The sequence below is a fragment of the Choloepus didactylus genome, chromosome 5 (assembly GCF_015220235.1).
Source record: "Choloepus didactylus isolate mChoDid1 chromosome 5, mChoDid1.pri, whole genome shotgun sequence".
Classification (NCBI taxonomy): domain Eukaryota; kingdom Metazoa; phylum Chordata; class Mammalia; order Pilosa; family Megalonychidae; genus Choloepus; species Choloepus didactylus.
The window spans coordinates 5,619,760-5,646,146 of NC_051311.1; the positions used below are offsets into that span (position 1 = coordinate 5,619,760).

The 26,387-nt window shown below is 36.8% G+C and overlaps 1 protein-coding gene across 1 annotated transcript in view; it reads left to right on the top strand.

Annotated features, from left to right (window-relative positions):
- MLLT10 (MLLT10 histone lysine methyltransferase DOT1L cofactor) overlaps positions 1 to 26,387 on the top strand; it is a 290,669-nt gene that overhangs the window by 148,426 nt on the left and 115,856 nt on the right. The window contains 1 exon segment of the mRNA XM_037837708.1: positions 17,252 to 17,361. Within this exon segment, the coding sequence (XP_037693636.1) occupies positions 17,252 to 17,361 (110 nt within the window).

Genomic DNA, 26,387 nt, shown 5'->3' on the forward strand with positions numbered 1-26,387 from the left:
TTTATTTCTGTGGGGTCAATAGTAATGTCCCTCCTCATTTCTGATGTTATTTATTTGCTTCTTCCCTCTTTTATTGTTTGTCAGTCTAGCTAAGGGCATGCCCATTTTGTTGATCTTCTAAAAGAACCAGCTTTTGGTTTGGTTGCTTCTTTTGTTTTCAGATTCAGTTATTTCTGCTCTAATATTTGTCATTTCTTTCCTTTTGCTTGCTTTGGGATTAATTTTCTGTTCTTTTTCTGGTTCCTTCAGGTGTGTAGTTCGGTCTTTGATTTTAGCCCTTTCTTCTTTTTTAATGTAGGCCTTTCGGGCTATAAATTTTCCTCTAAACATTGCCTTCGCTGTAGCCCGTAACTTTTGATATGTTACATTCTCATTTTCGTTTGTCTCGAGATATTAACTGATTTTTCTTGCAGTTTCTTCTTTGACCCAAGGAGAGTATAAGACACAAGGAGGGTGTAAGAGTGTGTTGTCTACCCTCCATGATCACAGACGGTGCTTTGTATAATTGTAGTCTTCTAAAACTTGATTTCCGTTATCATTCCATTATGATCAGAGAAAGTGCTTTGTTTTATTTCAGTCTTTTTAAATTTATGGAGACCTGTTTTGTGACCCAACATGTGGTCTGTCCTGGAGAATGATCCATAAACACTTGAGAAGAATGTATATTCTGCTGTTTTTCAATGCATTGTTTTGTGTATGTTTGCCAAATTATTCAAGTTCTCTGTTCCCTTATTGGTGACAGTGGTGTATTGAAGTCTTCAACTATTATTGTAGAGACATCTGTTTCTCCTTTCAGTTTTGCTAGTGTTTGATTCATGTAATTTTGGGCACGCTGGTTGCATGCATAAATATTTATGATTGTTATTTCTTCTTGGTGGGTTGATCCTTTTATTAACATGTAATATTCCTCTTTGTCTTTTGTAGGAGCTTTGCATTTAAAAAGTCTGTTTTGTCCAATATGAGTAGAGCTATGGCAACTTTTTTTGGGATATTGTTTGCATGTTAAATCTTTTTCCATCTCTTTACTTTCAACCTATATGTATCCTTGGGTCTAAGCTGAGTCTTTTGTAGATAGCAGATCCTTTGTTCCAGACAACTTCTGCCTGATCAGTAGTTGTTCTAGGAGAGAAGTGAGCCCAGCTTCTCCATAGTCAGTCAACTTGGATTCTCCTACACTGTTTTAATTATTTTTATTTTATGATATTTTAAAATATCTGTTAGGTTTAGTCCGTCTTCATTATTATCCTCCTTTTTCTACTCTTCCTTTCCTCTCCTCTTTTTTTTTTCCTTTTAAAGTAATAATAGTATTCTTTGCTTTACGTGTTTAATTTTTCTTTAAGAAGTTTTAAAACCAGGTTGTTTGGTTTGTTGTGATCAACTTTTTATTTTGGGCTAATTTAAGGTATACAAAAACATTGTAAAATATGCTACAGAGAGTTTCCGTATACCCCTCACAGTTTCTCCCATTAACTTCTTATGTTACTCTGCTTGTATTTGACAAAGCTAAGAAACTGACACTAGCACCTTACTATTAATTAACTAAACTCCAGGATCCAGCCCAGGGCTCACGTGGCATTTACTTGCCATGTCTCTTCAGTCTCTTCTGGTCTTGTTCTCCATGATGGTGAGACTCTTGAGGAATACTGGCCGGGTATCTTGATGAAGGTCTGAGTGCGTTCTGAGTTTTGGAGAGGGCACCACAGAAGCAAAGTCGTCTTCTTATCACGTCATATCAAGGGGTTCAAGAAATCGACATGACATCATTGATGTTACCAGATTGTTTTGTTTTTAAAAAGTTCAATACCATTTTACATTGTTTTTCTTAGATTTATAGATTTGGATTAACTTAGGGAAAATTGACCTTCTTTCAACATACATTTATTGAGGGCATCCCATATACAGGTAGGGTTATAGATAGAGCTGTGAACAAACAGACCTCTGCCCTCTCTGGGCTTACACTGTAGTGGGGAAAGATGGAAAGTAAATGAGATAAATAAAATATAGAGTATGTCATGTATTTTGGAGAAAAATCAGTTTGGACTTACATAGGGGTGTCTGGGGTGTGTGCTGGGAAATTTTGAGTAGAGTGGAGAAGACTCCACTGAAGAAGTAAGCTGAAAAGAGATGTAGATTGGGTTTGGAGTAGGCACAGATCCTGTAGGGCTTGAGAAATTGTTGTGAAAACTTGGCTTTCACATGGGATGAGTTACAAAACCACATGGACGGTTTTTAACAGAGGGGCGATGAGACTGTCACTGTGGCTGCTCTGCTGAAAATGAACTATAGTGTAAGCCTTGAGAGTAAGGTCCCCGCCCCGCACTCCCCGCACCCCCCACCGTCATTCTTCAGACAGGACTTGACTATTCTTAGAACATTGTTCTTCCAGATATGTTTCAGAATCACCTTAGTTTCTCTGTGCTTTAGTTTCCTCATCTGTAAAATGGATTTACTAATAGTTTATTCTATGTCAGCTTATTATGAGCATTAGTTGAATTAATGTTTGTAAAGTGTATGGAATGTTATCAGATAAAAACTAAATATGTAAGGTTAAAAATAAAATAGAAAAAACTCAACAACCAAACTTGACTTTTTAAAGACCCTGTTGAATCAGAATTACATTGTATGTGTAGACTAATTTGGGGATAATTGACTTTTTTACAGCATTAAGCCATCCTATTCATGGCCATGGGATATTTTTCCATTTATTTGTGTGTTTTTTGGTGGCCTCGAGGAAAGATTTATAGTTATCTATGAAAAAATCTTTAAGATCTTTTGTTAAATTTACAATTTTAATTTATACAATTTTCTTTTATAAGTTGTTTCTGGTATTTAGAAATGCAGTTGATTTTTGTATTTTGATCTGTCCAGTCACCTTGACATATGCTTCTAATGTTTCTAATAGTTGGTCTGTGAATTTTGGTTTTATTTCCTCCATTTCAATCCTTATATATTTATCCCTTTCTCCCTTGAATTTGCTTCAATCAAACTTTTCCCTACCATGACACCAAAACAAGTTCTTGTTAATCAGGAACCTTCACATGACTGAATCATTTTTCACTACTCTTACTTGACCTTTTAACAACATACAATACAGTTGACCATTCTTTTCTTCTTCAGACGCTTATTTCAGTTTGTTTCTTGACTACCACTCTTGTTTTCCTCCCACCTTATTGTCTACCTGTTCCAGTTTGCTAATGCTGCCGTTGTGCAATATTCCAGAAATGGATTGGCTTTTATAAGGGAGGTTTATTTGGTTACAAAGTTATAGTCCTAAAGCCGTAAAACTGTCCCAAAAAAGGCATCAACAATAGGCTACCTTCACTGAAGAGCACTGATGGCTCTGGAAAACCTCCGTCAGCTGGGAAGACATGTGGCTGGCGTCTGCTTTGGGGTTCTGGTTTCAAAATGGCTTTCTCCCTGGATGTTTCTAGAATTCTAGGCATCTGGGGGTGTTCTCTTAGTTTCTCCCAGACAAACTCTGGACTAGCAAAAGTCTGTTTTCAATGGCCATCTCCAAAATGTCTCTCTTGGTTCTAGTTCTGAGCTCCTTCTGTCTGTTGGGTGGGTCACAGTTGGGTGGGTCACGTCTCCATGGAAGCAACCTAATCCAAATATCCCACAAGATTGGATAAAAGAATATGGCTTTTTCTGGGGGACATAATAAATACAAACCAGCACACTGTCCTTCCTCTCTTTTTCTGGATTCTCCTCTTTCAGATGCTTGACCTTCAAAAATATTGGAGTGCCTCAGAGCTTAGGCCTCGTACAGTTATTTCCAGGATGAGTTTATCAGTGTCATGGCTTTAAATATCGATGGCAAACACTGGTAGTTCTCAAATTTGTATCTCCAGTTGCCTGTTTAACATTTCCTTCTCTGATGGGCACCTTAAACTTAACGTGGACAGCCGAATTCCACTTTTCCATGCCTATTCCTTCCCTGTCCATTTCAGTAAATGGCAGTTCCATCTTTCCAGTTGTCTATAGACCTACATGTTCCTTGCATCCCCCTGCCAACCTCTCCATAATTAATCTGACATTTTCATCCCTTACCGTTTGCTTTGGCCATGCTGGCTTTCTTGCTATGACTCAAATGTGACAAATATCTTTTTGTCATAGAGTCTATAGACTCAGTATTCTATTTTTGCTGAACAAAGTCTCCTAAATATTCCCATGGCTCACTTCCTCCAAGTGTCTGCTGAGATAGCACCTTGTTAGAGGGGCCTTTCCCGATGGTCTGGTTTTAGTAACAACCTTACCCCGCCCCACCTTGCAATACTGCATTTGTACAATGCTTTAGTTTTTCTCCTTAGCACTTATCTCATATAACTATCTCATATACTGTATGTTTCTTTGTTAATTCATTGTTATGTGCCCCCACCTCCCCCGCATCATTAGAGTGTAACTTGCATAAAGGTGAGGATTTTGTTTTGTTCAGTGCTATCTTCTTTACCACATTCTCTTTTGAAACTATTCCTGTGAGGCATCCTTTCCCATCATGCCACCAAAATAAGTTCTTATTTGCTCTTTTGGTGAAGCAGAAATCATTCAAGTGAAACCTAATTTCATTATGCATTAACTACTGCGTGTGAAAGAGCTATATGAGTGCAAATCCCTGAGAGAGCCCGTCTGGACCACAAAGCATGTAACTTTTTTTTTGTTTGTTTTTAATTTTTAAAAATTGGACAGTTTCAGCACATGAGACATAAAAGTTAAAGTTATGTAGCATAACCACTGCCCAGGTCAAGATACAGAATATGGTCAGTGTATGTGTCCCCTATCTTTTCACCACAAAGTTAACCACTGTCCTGACGTTTTTATACTGACTTGTATATAATCACTTCCCTGCTTTTTTTTTTTGGTTTTTACTACCTACCCATGCATTCCTAAACAGAATGTTTTTTTGTCTGTTTTACACATAAATATAATCATATAGTCATCATTCTTTCATGTTTGAAATTCTTTCATTCTATAGTATTACCTGAGAATCATTGGTGTTAGGACATGTAGCTGTAGTTCTTTTATTTTTAATGTTACATTCAATTTTATAAATAGATTTATTGTTTGATTCTATTATTGATAGACATTTGTGTTTGTTTTTTTTTTTTCAGATTTGACCATTACAAATAATGATGTGAACATTACTGTGTACATCTTTTCCTACGTGTACACACTTCTTTTGCTTATGTACCTAAGAGTAGAATTGCTGGGTGATAGGGAATGTATAGTCAACTTCAGTAAATGATGCCAAACTATTTTTCTAAGTGGTTTTATCATTTTACATCCCCACCAGTAATGAACTAGGATTTCTGTTTCCCTGCATCTTCACCAACACTGGGTATTGTCAGTCTGCTTAATTTTTGATGGTTTAGCTTTTAGGGGAAGCTCATTTTGGTTTTATTTTGCATTTCATAATATTAAAGAGTTTGAATCCCTTTCATGTATTTAGTTACCATGTGGCTCTCTTCTCTTTTGAAGAGCCCTTCCCTATTGGGATGTTCTATTTTTTTTACTGATTTATATGTATTCTTTATATGGTCTACATATGAACCTTTTGTCTCTTTCTGTAGAGTGCCTTTTCACTGTCTTAATTTCTTTTGATGAGCAGGAACATTTTAATTTTAATGGTGTCCTGTTTTTTACATTATGGATATTTTTTTGTAAACTGCATAAGAAATCATTCCGTACCTCAGGGTCATGAAGATATTCTTTTATATTATCTTTTAAAGCATTTTTATTATGTATTTTAAGGTTTACAATCCACCTGTAATTGATTTTTATTCGTGATGTGAGATAGAAGTCAGATTTCATGTTTTGAAGTACTCAGTTGTTTTAGCAGCATTTATTGTCATAAGTCAAATATGTCCTTACTTGTGTATGTGTCTGTTTCTAGGTAGGCTTTCTTTTCTTTTCCATTGGTTCATTTCTTTCTTCTTGTACTAAAACTACACTGTTTTAATCATGTACCTTAGCTTTTTAAAGTTTTCTTCTTAGATAGTCAATATTTTTTATGCTATTGTGAGTGGTATCTTTACATTTTTTTAAAAAAAGTTTTGTTTATTATTGGTATATAGAAATTCAAATGATTTTTCTATATTGACCTTATATATAGCACTCTTCCTAAATTCATTTGGTCTACTAACTGTAGATTTGTTTGGATTTTCTTTTTATACAGTCATCTGTACATACACTGATTTTTGGCAAATTTACTTTATTTGAAATTCATTTGTTTCCTATAAATTTTAAAATTTATTGGCAAAAAGTTGCTCACTGTCTTCTTAGTGTTTGTAATACCTGCCGAGTCTACGATGACATGGACAATGTTATTGGTGCCGTATTTTCTTTTCTAAATCAATCTAGGCAGCCAGTTTTTTTAGTTTGACTTTGAAGATTATTATTAATTTTTTATAATAAGTTTATTAGTTTTTTCTTCAACTTTTTGGGGGTTTAGCTATTCCAATTCTGAAATTTTGAGATGGAAATGTAACCCATTATTTGGCAACCTTTTTAATATATGCTTTTAAAAAAAGAAGAAATGCTTTCTTCTTTAAAGAAGAAAGAGAGAATTTTAGCTCATGCCTGAAGCTGGATGAGATTTTTATTGTAATTAAGTTAAAACAATTTCCTGCTTTCCTCTGTAATTTCTGTCTTCATCCAATGGTTATTTAGAAGTTTATTTCTTAATTTCCAAATAGGGTTTTTTTGTGTTTGTTTAAATCTTTTTTAAAAAAATTTTTATAATTAAATTTGATTTTATTGAGCTATAATCACATACCATACAATCATCCCTGGTGTACAAGCAACTGTTCACAGTACCATCATGTAGTTGTGTATTCATCACCCCAATCTATTTTTGAACATTTTCCTTACACCAGAATCAGAATAAGAATAAAAAACAGAAGTAAAAAAGAACACCCAGCCCCCCCCCCCCGCCTACCCTATTTTCATTTAGTTTTTGTCCCCAGTTTTCTACCCATCCACCCGTACACTAGGTAAAGGGAGTGCGATCCACAGGGTTTTTGCAATCACACTGTCACCCCTTGTAAGCTAAATTGTTATACAATCATCTTCAGGAGTCAAGGCTACTGGGTTGCAGTTTGATAGTTTCAGGTATTTACTTCTAGCTATTCCAATACACTAAAACCTAAAAAGTGTTATCTATATAGTGTGTAAGAATGTCCACCAGAGTGACCTCTCTACTCCATTTGAAATCTCTCAGCCACTAAAGCTTTACTTCGTATCATTTCACATCCCCCTTTTGGTCAAGAAGATGTTCTCAGTCCCATGCTGCCGGGTCCAGATTCATCCCCAGGAGTCACATCCTGCGTTGCCAGGGAGATTTACACCCCTGGAGTCAGGTCCCACATAGGGGGGAGGGCAGGGAGTTCACCTGCTGAGGTGGCTTAGCGAGAGAGAGAGAGAGAGAGAGAGAGAGAGAGAGAGAGAGAGAGAGAGAGCGCGAGCGCGAGCGCGAGAGAGCGGGCCACATCTGAGCAACAAAGAGGTACTCAGGGGGAGAGTCTTAGGCACAATCATAAGCAGGTTTAGCCTCTCCGTTGCAGTAACAAGCTTTATAAGGGCAAGTCCCATGATAGAGGGCCGGGCACATCAAACCCTCAGTCCCCAATGTTTGTGAGAACATCTGCAGCAATTCAGGTTAGGAAGTCCAACACTTCTGCATTTTCTCCTGGCTCTTCAGGGGGGCCCTGCATCATATTTTTATTCTCTGCCCAAATTATTTTGGGATGTGTTGCTATTTCACACTAACCTATACAAGGCTACTAGATCTCACTTCTTATTCAAGTTCCGTGTAATTATGGTGTTTGAACAAACCGATTGTATAAGTTATATTGTTTAGAAAATAGAGATCCTGCACCAAGTAAACATCTCTTCCCTTGGTCTCACATGGAAGTTGAAGTTTTAAAACACAGTTTCGACCTTTACACTTCGGCCTGATTTGCCCTAGTCTTAACCAGATCTGCTTCATTCATATCTCTCCTTGAAGTCTGGGCTCTTTTTCAGCTTTTTTTCCCCCCCATTTTTCTTTTATTTTAATGATTTTAAGATTTAAAATAATATTACAGGATAGTCAAAAATATATTCCAGAAAGTAAAACATAAAGACAAAACGATAGAAAATAGAAGAGAAAGAACTGTTCAGTGTGTACAGCCAAAAAGTTTAATGCGAAAGTACACGCTCCAAGGTGGGGAGCGCGGACATTGTCCAAAAGAGGAGAAGTCCCACGTATCATTCTTGTCTAACATACCAACTCATATACTTTAAGCATTTACCTATTTATTTGGAGCCTTGCTTTACTGTCTTCAGCTTTTTTTTTAAACAGTTGCTGTATGCGTTAATACTGACATTTGTATCTTCCGAGCTCTAGCTCTGAGTTTCAGGAGTCACACAGATACCCAGCGTTCAAGAGACCTACAAAGGGATCAGCTTCTCAGAGTTTGGTGATAGCCATTACAATTCAGGAATAGATGTGACTGTCGTAAGAGCCTACAATCTAGAGACCATTACAATAATTGTTCCCCTGATAAGCTCTGTGCTAAGATCAGTTCTGAGTTTACACATTGTAGTTAGTCCATGCTGGTGAGGCATTATGATGTTTATCATTTCATTTCTGGCATACTTCACTCAAAATGCTGTCTACAGGATCCATTCACCTCGTTGCATGTCTCACAGCTTCACTCCTCATAGTTGCTCAGTTCACCTTTGTGTTGTCAGTTGATGTACCCTTAGGTCACCTCCACCCATTGCAAATCATGAATACTGCCTCCATAAACATCAGTGTGCAAATGTCCATTCATTTCTCTGCTCTCAGATCTTCCAAGTACATACCCCATAGTGAGGTTACAGGACCTTATGGCACCCATGTACTTAGCTTCTTATGGATCCACCATGCTGACCTAAATCTTTTTTTAGAATGCAATTTTACTGAGATATATTCACACACAATACAGTCAATCCAAAGCATGTAATCAGTCATAGCGTCATCATATAGTTGTGCATTCATTACCACCATTAATTTTAGAACATTTTCATTACTCCCCCAAAATAAAAAAATGAGAAAGCAAAAATAAAAAAAGAACACTCAAAACATCCTATAACACCCCTCCCCCATTGTTTACATCTGTCTGTCTGTCTGTCTGTCTATCTATCTATCTATCTATCTATCTATCTATCTATCTATCTCTTTGTCTTTATTTTATTACTCATCTGCCCATTAACTGGAAACGGGGAATGTCAGTCACATGGTTGCATAATAAAAGCTGTATAGGTATACAGTCATTATCAGGAATCAAGGCTGCTGTGTTACAGTTCAACAGTTTCAGGGATTTCCTTCTAGCTATTCTAATGCTCTAGGAACTAAAAAGGAATATCTATATAATGAATTAGAATAACCTCCGGAATGACCTCTCGACTGTATTTGCAATCTCTCAGCCACTGAAGCTTTGTTTTGTTTCATTTATTTCCCCCTTTTTGGTCAAGAAGGCTTTCTCACTGCCATGATGCCAGGGCCAGGCTCATCCCATGTAGGGAGGGAGGGTGATGAGTTTATTACAGAGTTGGCTGAGAGAAAGAGGCGACATCTGAGGAACAAAAGAGGTTCTCTGGGGGTGATTTTTTAGTAGGCTTACCTTCCCTTTTGCAGAAATAAGTTTCATAGGGGCAAGCCCCAAGATCAAGGGCTTGACTTACTAAATTTGGATTACCTAATGCTTGCGGGAATATGAGGAATTCCCCAGGTGAGGAAGTTTAATATTTCCTTATTTTTTCCCCAGTCCCTTAAGGGGACTTTGCAAAAACATCACTATTTTCTGTCCAGAGTACTCTGGGGTGCATCAGGGTATCATATTAGCCTGTGTCGAATAACAAGATCTCATTCCCCATTCCAGGTTCCATGCAACCATGTTGTTTAAATAAACTGACCATACAGGTTACATTAGAAAGTGTGCTACAGAGAGTATAAATTCTGTACCAAATAAACATCTCTTAAGTAACAGTCAAAACTCAGAAATAGATGTGACTGCTTTAAGAGCTTACAATCTACGAACCTTTACAACAAGCCTTGTTGAACACTCCAAACTCCTGCGTCATCGATTGCCCAGTCTCTGCCCACATTCTATCCTCTGATAACCTATGCTCTCGAATTCAATTCTCAGCATTTGCTCATTATAGTAAGTTTATATTTTTGAGGTTTTATGATATTTGTCCTTTCGTTTCTAGCTTACTACATTTGACTTTGTTTTTAACCTGTCTGTGTCTTTTTATTTATGCAAAGTGTCTCTTATATGCAGCATACAGTAGACTCTTTTTCTTACTGTTTCAGCATTTATACAACATATATTTCCTATTTGAAACATTTTCAAGTAAGAGTCTTTATTTTTAATAAAAATCTATTTTGTTCCTCTCAAGCTCTGTATTTTAATTGAGCTATGTAAGCCTAATTAAGATTTGATGTAATTGAAATGTGGTGGGATTGAGGTCTGTTATTTCAAAATGTTTTCTCTCTTAAAAAATTAAGCAGCTTTATTGAGGTCTGTAATGATCGGCATACAATGAATTGCATATATTTTAAGTATACAATGTGATAAGTCTTAATAAATTAACATATCCATGAAAGTATGTCCACAATCAAGACAGTGGACATTTCCCTCTTGCCCAGAACCTTGCACATACTCCTTGGCACTCTCTCTTGCTGCTCACCTCCTTGCTTCCTCACTCTGTTACAGGCAGTCACTGATTTGCTCTCTGTCACTGTATTGAGTTTGGCTTATCTCACTCCATGTAAACATTTTGAGATTCATCCTTGTAGTTACATATATCAGTAGGTCATTCCTTTTCATTGCTGATTACTGTTCCTTTGTGTGGCTATTACCGTTTGTTTATCCATTTATCTCTTGATGGACAGTCGGGTTGTTTGTAGTTTCCAGCTGTTTAAGTTAAGTTACTGTTAACATTTGATTGTGTGTCTTTATATGACTGTAGGTTTCACTTCTCTTGGGTAAATACCTAGGAGTGAAATTGCTAGGTTCAGTGCAAAGTATGTGTTTAATTTGTTAAGAAGCTGCCAACCCATTTTCTAAAGTGCTTTTAATTCTTACCAAGAGCGTACGAGAGTTCCAGTTTCTCTACACCCTCTTGATTTCCTGAGGTGGTCAGTTTTTTAGTTTAAGTCATTTTAATAGGCATGTAGTGATATTTTGCTGTGGTTTTAATTTGCATTTCCCTAATGTCTAATAATTTTGAGCATCTTTTCATTTACCGTTTGCTATCCATTTATCTTCTTTGGTTAAGTGTTCAGATATTTTGCCTGTTCAAAAAATTAGGTTGTTTGTTTTTTTATTATTCAATTTTGAAAAAATTACATGTTTAACCACATACCCTAATACAGTTGACCCATTTAAAGCATACACTTTAACCCACTTATTGTTTAGGAGTGTGTTGTTTAATCTCCAGATATTTGTGTATGCTTTGACCCACTGATTGTTTAGGAGTGTGTTGTTTAACCTCCAGATATTTATGAATGTTCTAAATGTTTGATGGTTACTGACTTCTAGTTGTATTCCATTGTGGTCAGAGAATGTGCTTTGAATAATTTCAGTCATTTTAAATTTATTGAGGCTTGTTTTATGGCCCAGCATATGATCTATTCTGGAGAAAGTTCATGAGTACTAGAGAAGAACGTGTATCCTGGTGATTTGGGATGTCATGCTCTATATATGTCTATTAAGTCAAATTCATTTATCACATTGTTTAGGTTTTCAGTTTCCTTATTGGTCCTCTGTCTGGTTGATCTATCTGTAGGAGAGAGTTATATATTGAAGTCTCCCATAATTATTGTGGAAACGTCTCTTGCTTCCTTCAGTTTTGCCAGTGTTTGTCTCATGTATTTTGGGGCACGTTGATTGGGTGCATAGGCATTTATGATTGTTATTTCTCCTTGTTGACTTGTCCCTTTTATTAGTATATAGTGACTTTCTTTGTTTCTTAAAACATCCTTGCATTTAAAGTCTATTTTATCTGAGATTAATATTGCTGCTCCTGCTTTCTTTTGGCTGTAGCTTGTGTGGAGTATTTTTTTCCATCTGTTCACTTTCAAGTTCTTTATGTCTCTGGGTGTAAGATGAGTCTCTTATGAGCAACATATTGATGGTTCATATTTTTTAATCCATTCTGCCAATCTGTATCTTTTAACTGGGGACTTGAATCCATTCACATTCCATGTTATTACTGTGAAGGCAGTTGTTGAATCAGTCATCCTATCCTTTGGTTTTTATTTGTCAGATATATCCCCCCCCCTTTATTTCCTTTAATGTACCATTACTAAAACTCTTTAATTCTGAGCCCTTCTCCAGACCTCTCTCTCCTTTCTTTTTTTCTCTGCTGGTAGGGCTCCCTTTAGTATTTCTTGTAGGAGAGGTCTCTTGCTAGCAAATTCTCTCAGCATTTGTTTGTCTGTGAAGATTTTAAGCCCTCCCTCAAATTTGAAGGAGAGCTTTGCTGGATGAAAAATTCTTGGTTGGCAATTTTTCTCTTTCATAATTTTCAGTATGTCATACCACTGTCTTCTCGCCTCCATGGTGGCTGCTGAGTAGTCACTGGTTAGTCTTATGCTGTTTCCTTTGTAAGTGGTGAATTGCTTCTCTCTTGCTGCTTTCAGAACTTGCTCCTTCTCCTCAGCATTTGACAATCTGATCAGAATATATCTCAGAGTGGGTTTATTTGGATTTATTCTGTTTGGAGTTCGTTGGGCATTTGTAATTTGCATATGTAGTTTAGAAGGGTTGGGAAGTTCTCCCCAACAATGTCTTTGAATACTCTTCCTAGACGTTTACTCTTTTCTTCCCCTTCTGGAGCACCAATGACTTATATCTGCGCACTTCATGTTGTCCATCATATCCCTGAGATCCATTTCAAATTCTTTTATTTTTTTCCCCATTCATTCTCTTGTGCTTTCATTTTCCAACCTACTTTCTTCAAGTTCACTTATTCATTCCTCTGCTTCCTCTAATTTGGTGCTATGTGTATCGAGTCTCTTTAATTTGATCAACAGTTTCTTTTATTTCCATAAAGATCCCCTATTTTTAATTTACTCTTGCAAATTCTTCTTCATGCTATTCTAGGATCTTTTTGATGTCCTTTTTATATCCTGAGCCATGGTATTGGTGTTTGTGATTACTTCGTTGATTAATTTCTCCAAGTTGTGTATCTCCTTTGGCTTTTTAATTTGGACCTTTGGGTTATCCATATCTTCTGGTTTCTTCATATGCTTTATAATTTTCTGTTGTTTTTGGCCTCTTGGTGTTTGTTTATCTTGATAGAGTTCTTTTAGGATATGCAGGATTATTTGAACATTTATCTGTAATTTGTCAGAGCTACAGCTTGGTGGGGAGCACTTTCCCTCTCCTACCAGCAGATGGCACTCCTGAGCCACCTCTTACCCTCAAGTCAGTTCTCTCCAACTTCTTCTCTGCACTGAGTGGGAGCCCAAACCATGTGGAGGTCCAGTCAGTGCACCAGTTTTCCATGTGTACTGGGGACTGCCATTCCTATGGGTGGGGGGCGTGCCCTGTGCAGTTTGGCAGGGGTTCCACTCTAGGACACAGTGGTCCCGGCCATTCCTACGGCTGTGGGTAGAGTACTCTGGGGCTGCATGAGTCCCTGGGATTGGGGGAGGGCTCCTGACCCTTCCATGCAGCACCCCTGCCTCTAGGCTGTGCACACCAGTGGCTTCTGTGGCAGAAGTGTGGATGCCATCACAAACCCACCGAATCCCGAATTCCCTTATAGAAACTCTTGGCCACAAGGCTGTAAAAGGTTGTCTCCCAGCCAGCTGCAGTGATGGCTGCACGGGGCATGGAAAGCTGCCCTTTCTGTTCTTGTCTGCTTGCTCCAACCTCCAGTCCCTGACGTGGGAGCTCTTGGCCACGGGTCTGAAGGGTTGTCACTCACACCAGGTAGTGAAGAGGGTACCCAGGCATGGAAGGCTACTCCTCACTGCTCTGTCCACCCGCTGCAGCTGCCCATTCCCTGGTGGTGTTCCAGGCTGAACACCCAGCTGTCTTGAATGCAGTTTTTCGGTTTCTCCAAGTACACACTCCCTATGGGTGTAGAAGTCCCTGCCCAGCTGGTGGCACCCTGGAACTGCTGTTCTGGAGAGCTTTTTGTCCTGTATCTAGTGTTTTTTCAGAGAGAATTTTGCTCTGTCTCTCCTGATCAAGCATCTTGGATCTCCCTCTGTATTAAGTTTTGAATTAAGTGTTGTCCTGCAATGTTTTTGTTTTTCTTTTCAAAATTGTTTTGGCTAATTTGGGTTCCTTGCAATTTCATATGAATTTGAGAATTACCTTTTCCTTTTTTGCTGGAAAGGATGTCTGAATTTTAAGGATTGCATTGAATCTTGAGATAGCTTTATCTAATATGCCATCTCAATTATTATGTCTTCAAATCCAAGAGCATGGGATGTCTTTCCATTTATTAAGCTGTCTTTAATTTCTTTCAGCGTGTTTTATAGTTTTCACTGTGTAAGATTGAAGTCTGCTTGGTTAAATTTACTTGTAGGTATTTTATTCTTTTGGTTGTTATTGTACATGGAGAGTTTCATTGTTGGTGTATAGAAATGCAGTTGATTATTGTGTGTCGATCTTCTATCCTTCAACTTCGCTGGATTTGTTATTAGGGCTTGTAGTTTTTTTGTGGATTTCTTAGGGTTTACTTTATATATGACCATGTCATCTGCTAATAGGCATAGTTTTAATTCCTCCTTTCCAATTAGATGCCCTTTATTTTTTATCCTTGCCTAATTTTCTGGCTAAAACTTGTAGTATGATGTTGAATCACAGTAGTGAACATGGACATCTTTGTCTTATTCCTGATCTTAGAGAGGGAACACTTTCAGACATTTGAGACACTGCTGAGTCTGTAATTTTCTTTTCTTGTGATACCTTTATCTGGTTTTGGTATTAGGGTCATGTTAGCCTCATCGAATGGGTTAATAAGTGTTCCATCCACATCAGTTTTTTGGAAGAGATTTAGCAGGATTAGTATTAGTTCTTTTGATGTTGGTAGAATTGACTAATGATGCCATCTGGTTCTGGACTTTTCTTTGTTGGGTGATTTTTAAATTATCGATTCATTCTCTCGTCATAGGTCTCTCTGTTGGCTTTTTGGCCTAGCTCTTTATATAGGTTCAAATATATATATATATTTATCCTTGGGGTTATAATTTTCAAACCAGTAAGGTCGGTTTACTATGTGTACCAGGTCACAAAAAATGTAGAAACTTTGCAGGCATATGGACCTCTTTTACTGCTAACACTTTATCCCTGATCTTTATGTTTTAGTTTTCATGTGTTAGTTAAGTCTACATATACTGGAAATCCTAACCAATAGTGTTTTTTATTTTGTTATAAGCAGTCATATGTATTTTAAAGAATTTGAGTTACAATGTAATTTTATTCTTAATGTGGTGTCTTTTAAATGAATGGAGGCATTATTGTTGTTTTATACTGTATAGTCAATAGTAACTGAAAGTTACCGATGTATTTATCACTCTTTATTGTTTTTCTTTATCTCTGAGATTCCCTAGGCAATCATTTTCCCTACTGCTCTAGGAACATCCTTTGATGTTCCCTTTAATGGATTCTGTTTAAATAAGTTTTTTTTTTTCCCCTCTATTTTTCCAGTTGTCCATTTGAAGGTAACTTGCCCCTCCCTCTCTCTCTCTCTCTCTCTCTCTCTCTCTCTCTCTCTGAAGTTTTAGAGGTGTGTCTTGGTCTGGATTTATTTTTATTTCCCCTGGGGTTTACAGCGGTTCTTCCATGTATGGTTTGCTGTCTTTGTTCAGTTCTGGAAAGGTGTTAGTTATCATTTCAAATACTGCTTTTGTGCCATCTTCCCTCTGTTGTTTCTCTGGGAGTCAGACTGGGCGGCAGTTACTCTGCTCACTGTGTTCTTCAGGTCTCCTGCCTGCTTTTTCTGTTTAATCTTTTGTGTCTTTGTGCTACATTCTGGATATTTTCTTCTGGCCTATTGTGTTGCTCACTAATTCTGCTTTCATCTGTGTCTAAACCATTCTTAATTCCATCTATTATTTTTCTTAGTTTCTTTGTTTTAGTTCTGAAATTGGTGTTTTGATATTTTGTTTCTTTGCATACATTTTCAGTTATCTTGTGTGTATTTGAAATTGATAAGCATTGTTATTTTAATGTTCAAGTCTGATAAGCCCCAAATAAAAATCTGTTTTGATTTTTTTTTTCCGATCATTTTCATTCACATTTTCTTGTCTTTGATGTGCTTGGTATTTTTTATTGTGCTGGAAAAATTACCAAATTATAGAAATTATTTGTGGCAGAAGATGATATTGTTTTTCTTCAGAAAGAATTTACGTTTGCTTCCATGTGGTGCCTAGGGTTTCAAACTTCTGAGTTTGAGAGGCTCAGATTCCAGCCGCCTGTGTAGTTTCGGGTCATTCTTACTCCTGGCTTGCAGCCCTTCCCATTGTAGCTGGGGAGGGGGATACTTGCTCATTCCTCTCTTCTCTCATTGTCCGTGGCCTCCTGTCCCCGAGTCTGTGAGGAGCACCTCTGACCTCTCAGCTGCATCCTCTGAGTTGGCAAATGTCCCCAGGGCACAAGTGGCCAGAGCTGCGCTCACCGTCTTGGACTTCCATCCTTTTCCAGCTTGGGCCCAGTAATTCTCCACTCGCACAGCTGCTCTTGGATACCCCTTCAGTCACATTTTAAAAATTAAGAGAAAGGTTCAAATGTAATAATTGTGAACGTGTTGTAGGAGAAAAAATGAAAATAGTAAAATAAAGAACATTAACAGTAACATAGAAATTAAAATTTAATAATGGTATTTGAAATATTAAGGTTAAAGTATTAAAACATTTACCTTAAGTATTAAAGTATATAAAACTAATTGTATAGTGACTTTCAAAAGTCATTTTAGGCCACAGTATTTCGTCTCCTGCTCCACGTGGTGTGAGTCCCAGCATTCAGGCTTAAAAATGTTTCCCTTTATTTATACTGCTGTCCATAAAAATGGAGAAATGACTGCAGCGTGCAGTTTCAGTAGTTCTTTGACTCCTCTTAAGCAGTGGAAGTCAGTCAGAAATGAGAATTTGTTAATTTCTTTGTTGTGCATTTGCTTAAATATGTGTTTTAGGGATCTACTTTTGTTTTCTCTTTGAAAAAGCTTTATTGAAAATTAAATGACATTTTTATTTATTTCCTTTCAGGTTGGGCTCATGTGGTTTGTGCCCTGTATATTCCAGAGGTACAGTTTGCCAATGTTTCTACAATGGAACCAATTGTTTTACAGTCTGTTCCACATGATCGTTATAATAAGGTACAGTGGATATTATTTTACTGCTATTTGAATATAATTTTTTTTGTTTTAAAACTGGGAAGTTTAAAGGAATTTTTCTTTGTATTTCTTTATTATAGTCCTGCATTAAAAATGAATTTAGAGATTTGGAAAACAATGTAATTACTAAATTAAGCTACATTTGGTAAATATTATGTTACTAAGGTCACAAGAGTACAAAACAAAAAGCCTCTATTACCATTTATACTTATCTAGGTATTCAGTATTCTGACATTTATAGGACATTTTAATCCTTATAGATTTGTCCTTTAAAAACTATGGACATTTGTTTCTCTTTCAAGTATCAAGGTTTTCTTAAATTTGAATTAATGAGTGTTTGGTATAATATTTATGAAAATGTACATTCTTTTTTGAAAAAATTTTTAAAAATTTAGTAATATTTTCTATCACAAGACATTTTTATTGTTGGCTTTAAATTTCTTTTAGTTTATGCATTTTTTTCACTGTATCTTTGTGTTGATTTAATAGATATATATTATAGTTTCATACTTTTTGGTATGTGGAAGATTTTTCCGTTTTATCCAATGTCTTTAAAATATAGTTTTACCATTTAACTTGAGATTTAGTGTTGATTTATTTCATTTGGACAAAAGTGTCACTGCAGCCAATTTTTAAAAAATTCTGTTTTATTGAGATATATTCACATACCATACAGTCATCCAAGGTGTACAGTCATTTGTTCAGAATACCATCATGTAGTTGTGCATTCATCACCCCAGTTTATTTTTTTGAACATTTTCATTGTAGCAGAAAAAGTAAAATTAGGAATAAAAAATAAAAGTAAAAAAGAACACCCAAATCACCCTCTCCCCACCCTATTTTTCATTTAATTTTTTTTGTCTCCATTTTTCTACTCATCCACCCATACACTGGATAAAGGGAATGTGATCCACAAGGTTTTCACAGTCACACTGTCACCCCTTGTAAGCTACATTGCTATACAGTTGTCTTCAAGAATCAAGCCTACTGTATTGCATTTTGATAGTTGCAGGTATTTATTTCTAGCTATTAACACTACTGCAGCCAATTTTAAGTTTTCACATATTTTTGTATTTAAAAACTTTCTGATTGTGTAAATTAATACTTATTTTTAAAAGTTGAAAATACAGAAAAAGAAATAGGACAATATAAGACAAAAGTAATTTTAAATCTTACCATTATAACCCTTCTGGATTTTTTTTCTGTGCATTTTTGCTTATAAATATATACATTTAAAGTTTTTTGGATCATATTGCTTATTCTGTTTTGTCTGTGTTTAAAACTTATGAACCCGGAACTTCATTTTGCTGTTGTTGCCGTTATTTCTACTGGATATGTTGTATTATTAGTATCATTACATTGTAACTTAATTAAGTATCCCCTTATTGTTGAAGAGCCTAACTTGGTGTCTGCCATGTAGCACATACCCTGTTACAGATTTGTCTGATTATTTCCATAGGACCAACTGACAGTAGAATTTCTATGTAAAGGATCCTTTGAAAAGCTTTCTTTGAAAGCTTCAGTAAATTTATAGTATGCAGTTATCCTCTAGAATGCAGTTTCCAATTTATATTATATTAATAACTATGATTGCTCATCATTCATGGCCTGCAGGCACACTGTGTGCTTCTGTTAAAAGAATCCTTGCTATTCTTTTTAGTGATAAATATTACAGTGTTGGAATGCTTTTTGGGAATGTTGGTAAGGTGAAATGTAAAATTTTTTTAAAGGTTATTTAGGTTTGTTAATTGACTTTGCATTTCCCTTTGTCTTTTTTCGTATTTTTATGTTATTCTTTTTCTTACCGTTTTTGATAGTAACAATACTATTCTTTGGTTTTATACGGTTGCTGTATACGTTTTTACCCTACAATTTAAAATGTGCGTTTAAACTTTCTTCATCTCTCTCAGGTTTTCATTGTTGTTGGTATTCTGGCAGTTAATGTTCTCTAGTATAGAAGTTTGAGTTGTTACGTACTTTACACAGCTGCTCTTTATCTTTCCTGTTTCTGCCTTTGATGCCATCCACAGAAAAATCTCTATCCTAATACATACACTTTTTTTAGTACTTTCAAAGTTAATTTTTTTAAATACTTGTTTTTCCTTTTAATTTTGAAGTAATTTCTAACTTACAGAAAAGTTAATAGGGATAGTACAAAGAGCTCTTCCTGCTTTAAACCATTTGAGAGTAATTTTGCTGACATAATGCTGTCACCCCCGAATACTTAAGTGTGCCGTTCTACTTAGCTGGAACCCAGCCACCAGCATCAAGAAGTAGCATTGGCACATTATTGCCATCTAATTCGCAGACCTCATTCCTGTTTCTAATTTTCCCAGTAATGTCCTTCATAGCAAAAAGGTCACAAAATTGTATTTATGTGTTTTTAGTATCCTTTAACTAGAGTAGTAGTTATTCAGTCTTTCCTTGACTTTCAAAACTTTGATACTTGTGCAGCCACAGGCCAGTTAATTGGTAGAATGTCTCTCATTCAGACTTGTCTGATGCTTCCTCTTGATGAAATTCAGATTACATGTTTTGGGCAGGACTAGCACAGAGATGATGTTGTGTCCTCATTGAACCCTAAAATGGGTGCGTGAGTTCCCCTCATTGGACCCCCACGGGGCTCGTGATGCCTCCTTGAGCCCTTGTTTGGTGGTGTCTCTCAAGTTTCTCCACAGTGAGGTTAATCTGTTTTCCTCTTTGTAGTTAAAAACACTTTGTGGGAAAGTACTTCCTATCTATGCATTGGTTATAACATCTGTTGATGTTTCTTGGCTGAATTAATTTATTAGTATGATTAATGGCAAATGGTGGTTTTCTAATTCCATCATTTTTAAAATTCATCAGCTGGCATTCTACTGTAGTGGAAAAGCTTTCTCCACTCCCCAGTTATTTATATTTGCATAGGCTTATGTATTACTTTTATTTTTATGGGCCACATTCCATTACTGTCCTTTATCTTGATTCTCAGATTGTCTCAGTTTTGGCTGGTGGGACCCTTTTAAGCTTGTCTTCTGTGCAACATCATTCTCGGAGCAGTTGCTTCCTTCAGACACAACTGTATGTTCCTTATCCTGTACATTTCCTGCCTGGGCCCTGGAATCAACATTTTTTCAAGGAGCCCTGGTTCCTTTTATTGGAGAATGATACTTAGAAACCCAGCTGGGCACTAGGTATGTTCATTATATATGTGAGTATATAGATACAGAGAGAGACATACTCACACTTGGATCTTAATTGTTTTGTGTATCTATCTGTATGGATACACATGCACGCGCACACACACACACGCACACCCACCCACCCACCCTTGTTTCTGTGTATCTGGCCGTCTACCATCCATATTGGAAACCATAAACTCACAGTGATTGCTCCAAATCTTATCCAACAACACAGGGTGCATTCTAGTTTTACCCTTTCTGTATTTATGACTCTCATCTCAGACAGTAAGAAATCGTGACTCCCATTATCCTCAGTTTACTTATTTTGTCCCTCCCTCCCATATGTAACAGGAGATCCTGTTGCTGCCACTCGCCAGTGCAGATGCCATCCTTACCTTGTTCAGGCTTCACCCCCACTTTGGGTTGCTGTTGCTTCCTGCCTGGATGTCTGTTTCACTCTTGTGGGGATTTGACACCCAGCTTCAGCCCACCACTGCCCCCTCCCAGCTCCGTGGTTGAGCCAACACTGCTCCAGCCTGACATTTTTTTTTTTTTAATTCAGTTTTATTGAGATATATTCACATACCATACAATCATCCATGGTGTACAATCAGCTGTTCACAGTACCATTACGTAGCTGTACATTCATTACACCCTAATCTATTTTTGAACATTTTCCTTATACCAGAAAGAATCAGAATAAGAATAAAAAATAAAAATCAAAAAGAACACCCAAATCATACCCCCCATCCCACCCTATTTTTCATTTAGTTTTTGTCCCCATTTTTCTACTCATCCATCCATACACTGGATAAAGGGAGTGCGATCCACAAGGTTTTCACAATCACACTTAGACAGATTTCTTTTTGATGATAAAGTTTCTTTAAATGTATCTTTTAAACAAAAGATACAAAATGAGTCTAGAATACATGTACAGACACACTCTAAGTTTCTGTCTCAAAATCTCAAACTTAAAATTTTGAAACATACAGGTTTGAAGCTCATCATCCAGAGGATGCTAGAAAATAATGTAACTTGCCTTTCCTTAAAGGAGGGAAGCCCCAAGAGGAAGCAAGACTGGACTTTAATCCAGTTACAGTTTCTGGTAGAATGAATTATGTGCCTCAATTTAGTCATGTTCTTAGTCTCATGCCCTGTTGGTGTGAACCCATTGTAAGCAGGACCTCTTAAAGATATTTTTTTAGTTATGGTGAGGCCCAACTGAATGAATTGGATCTTGATCCAGAAACTGGAGGCCTTATGAAGAGGACCCAGAAGCCAAAGAAGTGACAAAGGAGAGGACGTCATGTGATGAGAGGCAGAGATGCAAGCCAAGGAACCCCAAGGATTGCCGGCAGCCAGTACCAGAATGCCACAGACTCTTGGAAAAAAGCGTAATCTCACAGACACTTTTATTTTGGACTTCTAGCTAATGAAACCATGAGACGATGAATGTTTATTGTTTAAACCACACCAGATGGTTGTATATGTGAGGAATCGGTGCTACAAATCTTGCCATTTAGCTCTTTCTTCATTTTCTTTTGTTCATTCATTCATCCATTCATTGAGTTTCTGCTATTGGGCCAGATGCTGGAGGTACAGAGATTAATAAGATACTATCCCAGCCTTTAAAGAGCTTACTCACTAAGGAGAAGGGGCAGAGAGACATGAAACACTGGGGACATATGAAAGGACTGCTCAGTTCCCCCTGAGAGCAGGAGACTAAAACAAATCAGAAAAGGATTCAGATGTAGTCATGGGTTGGGTCTGAGATATGGGGATAAGAGGTACGTTCCAGACTCAGGAATGCTTCAAAGCTAAAGACAAGAAAGCCACATCAGACACTTGGGAGTCCAGCCTGACATTTGCATTAGAGTGCCGCCTCCCCAGCATGGACAGTTACTTTGCTTGGTGTACCCAGTGCTCATAAGAGCAGACTATTCAAAAAGTTGGGAGGGGAGGTGGTGGGTGGGAGGAAAAATTAATTATTTAGGTATAAATCTCTTATTCACTTCGAATTAATTCTAGAATATGACCAGATATAACGGTTTAATTTTTCTCTCCCACTTGGTTAGTCATTTTTTTCAATACTATTTTTTTATAAGTCCCACAGTGATTTGAAATACCATTTGAATCATTACTAAATTCTTGAGTATACCTGAGTATGTTTCTGGGCTTTGTTTCTGTTTCATTGATATGCTTGTCTTTTCTTGTCCTAGTACCATATTATTTTAGATTATTTTGGCTTTATACACATTTTAGTACATGGTAGAATATTGTCGTGTATTTATTTTTCCGGATGAACATTAGGACCAACAAAAATGGAATTTATGCAGTACAACTAAATCTTATTTGGGGTAGAGTTGATCTTTTTGCAACATTGAGTTTTTTCTTCTAGAAACATGGTCTCTCATTCATCAAGTTTGTTTCTTCTTTCCTTTTTGTCCTTTATTTTTTATAGTTTTTCTTACATATGGTTGCTATATGTGTTTCTCGGATTTTGTTATTGTTGATGAATTGTTATGTAGTTAATGTTAGAATGTATCACTTTAAAAAGCTAATAGAAATATTGCTCGTATATATTCATACGGCTAATGCGGGGCATGTAATTCTGAAATGAAATGAATTGTTGAGTTTTTAAAGATAGTCCTTAATGGATGGCAGTAAAGGATACTGTTGGACACATTTATTGATTTATTAATTAACTGGACCTACTTCGTATCATGCATTGTGCTACTTCCCAGGAATTCGGAGATACATCAAATATAGGGTTTGTCTCTGTCAGTACTCTCATTTTAGTAGATAGTCAAGTAAAGAAATAATTGCAATTTATGAAAACAATGCTATAGAATAACAGACTGAATGGAGTGTTGTGGAACATATTGGAAGGAGAGATGACTGGTGCCTAAGGAATTGAATAAAGTGTCAGAAAGAAATGGTCAGTCTTTGTAGAGTAAGTAGGAAGTTGACCTGTTGAGAAAAGGATCAAGTGGTAATTCCAGACAGAGTAAGACAAACTAAGGCAGCAGGTGCAGGTATAAAACGTCATATTCCTACCAAAGCATTGAATATTTTCCTTGTATATGTCTGATAAATCTCTGAATCTCTGGTTTTGCATGACACTTTATATTAATTACTCAGATAAGCATTTAAATGCCTTTTTCTTTTCTGGAGAATAGAATCATTTGGAAAAACCTATTTTATACACACACACACACACACACACACACACGAAAGAAAGAAGAAAATATCAGTGATTACTTTCAATAAAAGTTTCATAGAACCTGCCAGAACAATTATATTTTAAGATAATGTTGCATTTTATAGTTGGTAGTTTGAAACAAGTCTTGCAGTTATATCTCTTCAAAAATGCTTTTGCCCTTTTTGGTACTCCCCTTATTCTCATTTTGAGCCTCTCTTTTTGACTTCTCTCTCTGCCCCTTTGTGCCCCCCTCCTCCCCCCACTGCCACGTGCACACATTCTGTTGTCCTCTGTATTGTTTCTCTTTTCCTCAGGGAATAGTAAATTCTTTTCATTGTATTTTTTCTTTATGCGTTTTGTGCTTCTGAGTGCAACTTCATTTCTAGTTGCCTTCTTTCTCTTTATAGTTCTGAAGCTTTCTCTTTAGTAAACAGGGTTTACTAAAGGCAATATAATTTCCTTCTCTGTTCCTTTTAGTTCCAAAGGGAACATTCCAATCTAAACTTCTGGAAATGGAAATATGCACTAGTTACTTATAATTGTTCATGGGATTAAAATGCCATAATCCACCAACATACAAATTGCCAGAATCAGTTTTTTTCGTGTTCATTTGGCTTCTTGGATATTCCTAGATGATAGGTCAGTACATAATATAATCTGCTAAGTGTAACTCTTAGAGGGTAAAATTTCATAAAAACATTTAAAGGGGAGATTAAGTTGCTGGGCAACATGATATCAAAATTAGGCAAGTCAGATTATTGGGACAGGAAAAAATTTGGAATATAGACTGTAAGCTTGTTATCAATGTTAAATTTCTTACTCTTGATAACTGTGCATAAGGTGGTTATGTAGTGAATATCCTCGTTCTTAGGAAATGTACATGGCAGTATAATGTGTTCTAGGAGCATGATGTATACAGCCTGCTGTTAAATGCTTAGAAAAATAGATTGATAGATGGAGGAACAGACAGTAAGATGGAATGACATGTCAAATGTGGCCCAATGTTTAATGGTGGATCTGGATATCTGGGGCAGGAGCTATGTTCTCTTTATGGGGATTATATTATTTTTGCATTTGTTATAGGAATTTGAAATTATTTCAAAATAAAAAGTAAAAAAAAAAAGCAAAAGCAAGGTAAATCAAATTTGACAAGTTTAGTTTTTCTGTAGAAACAATATTACAACTTGTTTACATTTAAGATCAAAGACTGCTGTAGTTAGAAATTTAAATTGACTAAAACTAGCTAAAGTACAGATGGAGATGGTTAAAAGAAGGAGATGGGCTTCTCACAGCTGCCAAGGAATGGACCTAGAAATAGAGACTTTCCGTCTTTGACAAGTGTCCTCTGGTCCCCTTTCTCTCCTCTGTATAGTCTGTTCCTGTTTATTCGTTTAGTTCCCTGTAAATGCTCATTCTGCTCTCCATTTTAGCCAAATTCCCTACAGGTAACTGACTCGGTGTCTTAGTTCTAAATTTCCAACAGAGCAACCCTGGTCTGGTCATCTGGGCTTCGAAGAAAAACCTGGGTGCCCAGGCACTTTCGTTCCAGCTTTAGAAACTGAGCCTAGAGGCAGTTTCTGAGGAAGAGGCTGGGCTGTCCAGATTCTCTGTCCAGATTCTCTGAAGTGTGTCTTCTTTAGCTTTGGGTCCCATAAATGTCATATTTGAACAGCTGTTAAGAGGTCTGCTTTTTGATACACGTATGTACACATATGTACAAATATGTACATACTCTGAGTCTTTAATGATAATACATAATTTTGAATGATTAAAATTCGTCTATTACTGTTTTACAATTTCCTTAACCATTCTATGTTACTGGAAGTTGAGGTTTCATACGGGTATTTTACTATTATAAATAAATGCATGACAAAAATCTTGCTTCAAGCCTTTTTTTCTGTGTTTCAATTATTTCCTCTGGCTAGATTATCTAGAGTTAGAATTACTGTAGCTCTGATAATACCACCTTATTTCCCAAATTTAGATAGTGGCCTAATGAAATGCCATTTTATCATACCTTGTGTACATTGAGCCTACACTGAGTTTTTAAAAAAGCGTTTGATAATCAAAATGTGATATCCGTTTATTTTAATTTTTGATTACTTGCTAGGTCAGTAGAGTGTATTTCTCTTGTGAATTGCCTGTGTTTTGATGCATGTTGTCTACCTTTAACAGATTACTCATGGTTTGGTTGAATGTTTTGTCGTCTGACAATGGAATTCTTTTAGGATGTGCCTCATTATTTTTGGTTAAGTAGAACAGGAGATACTGAGTAGGGTAACCAGCTGTCCTTGTTTTTATGGGACCAAGGGGTTTCCAGAGACATGGGACTTCCAGTTTTAAAACTGGGACAGCCCTGGGCTAACCGAGATGGTTGCACACGCTAGACTGAAGTACCGTGAGTGGCTCCTGGAAACGGGCATGCCTCTTTTTCGGCAGTTAGTGTGGGGGAGTGAGTCACTTTAGTCAGGAGTTGAGCTGGGATTGGGTTTTGTTGTCGCTCTGATTGCCTTTGGTGCCTCCCAGCTTTCAGAGTCCCCTCTCTGTGGTGCCTGTGCTTAGGGTGGGGGCTGGAAGGTTAGGTTTTGGCATAGTTTTTATCCACCCTCAGCTTTTCGCTGTACCTGTTTACCTGTGCCACAGAG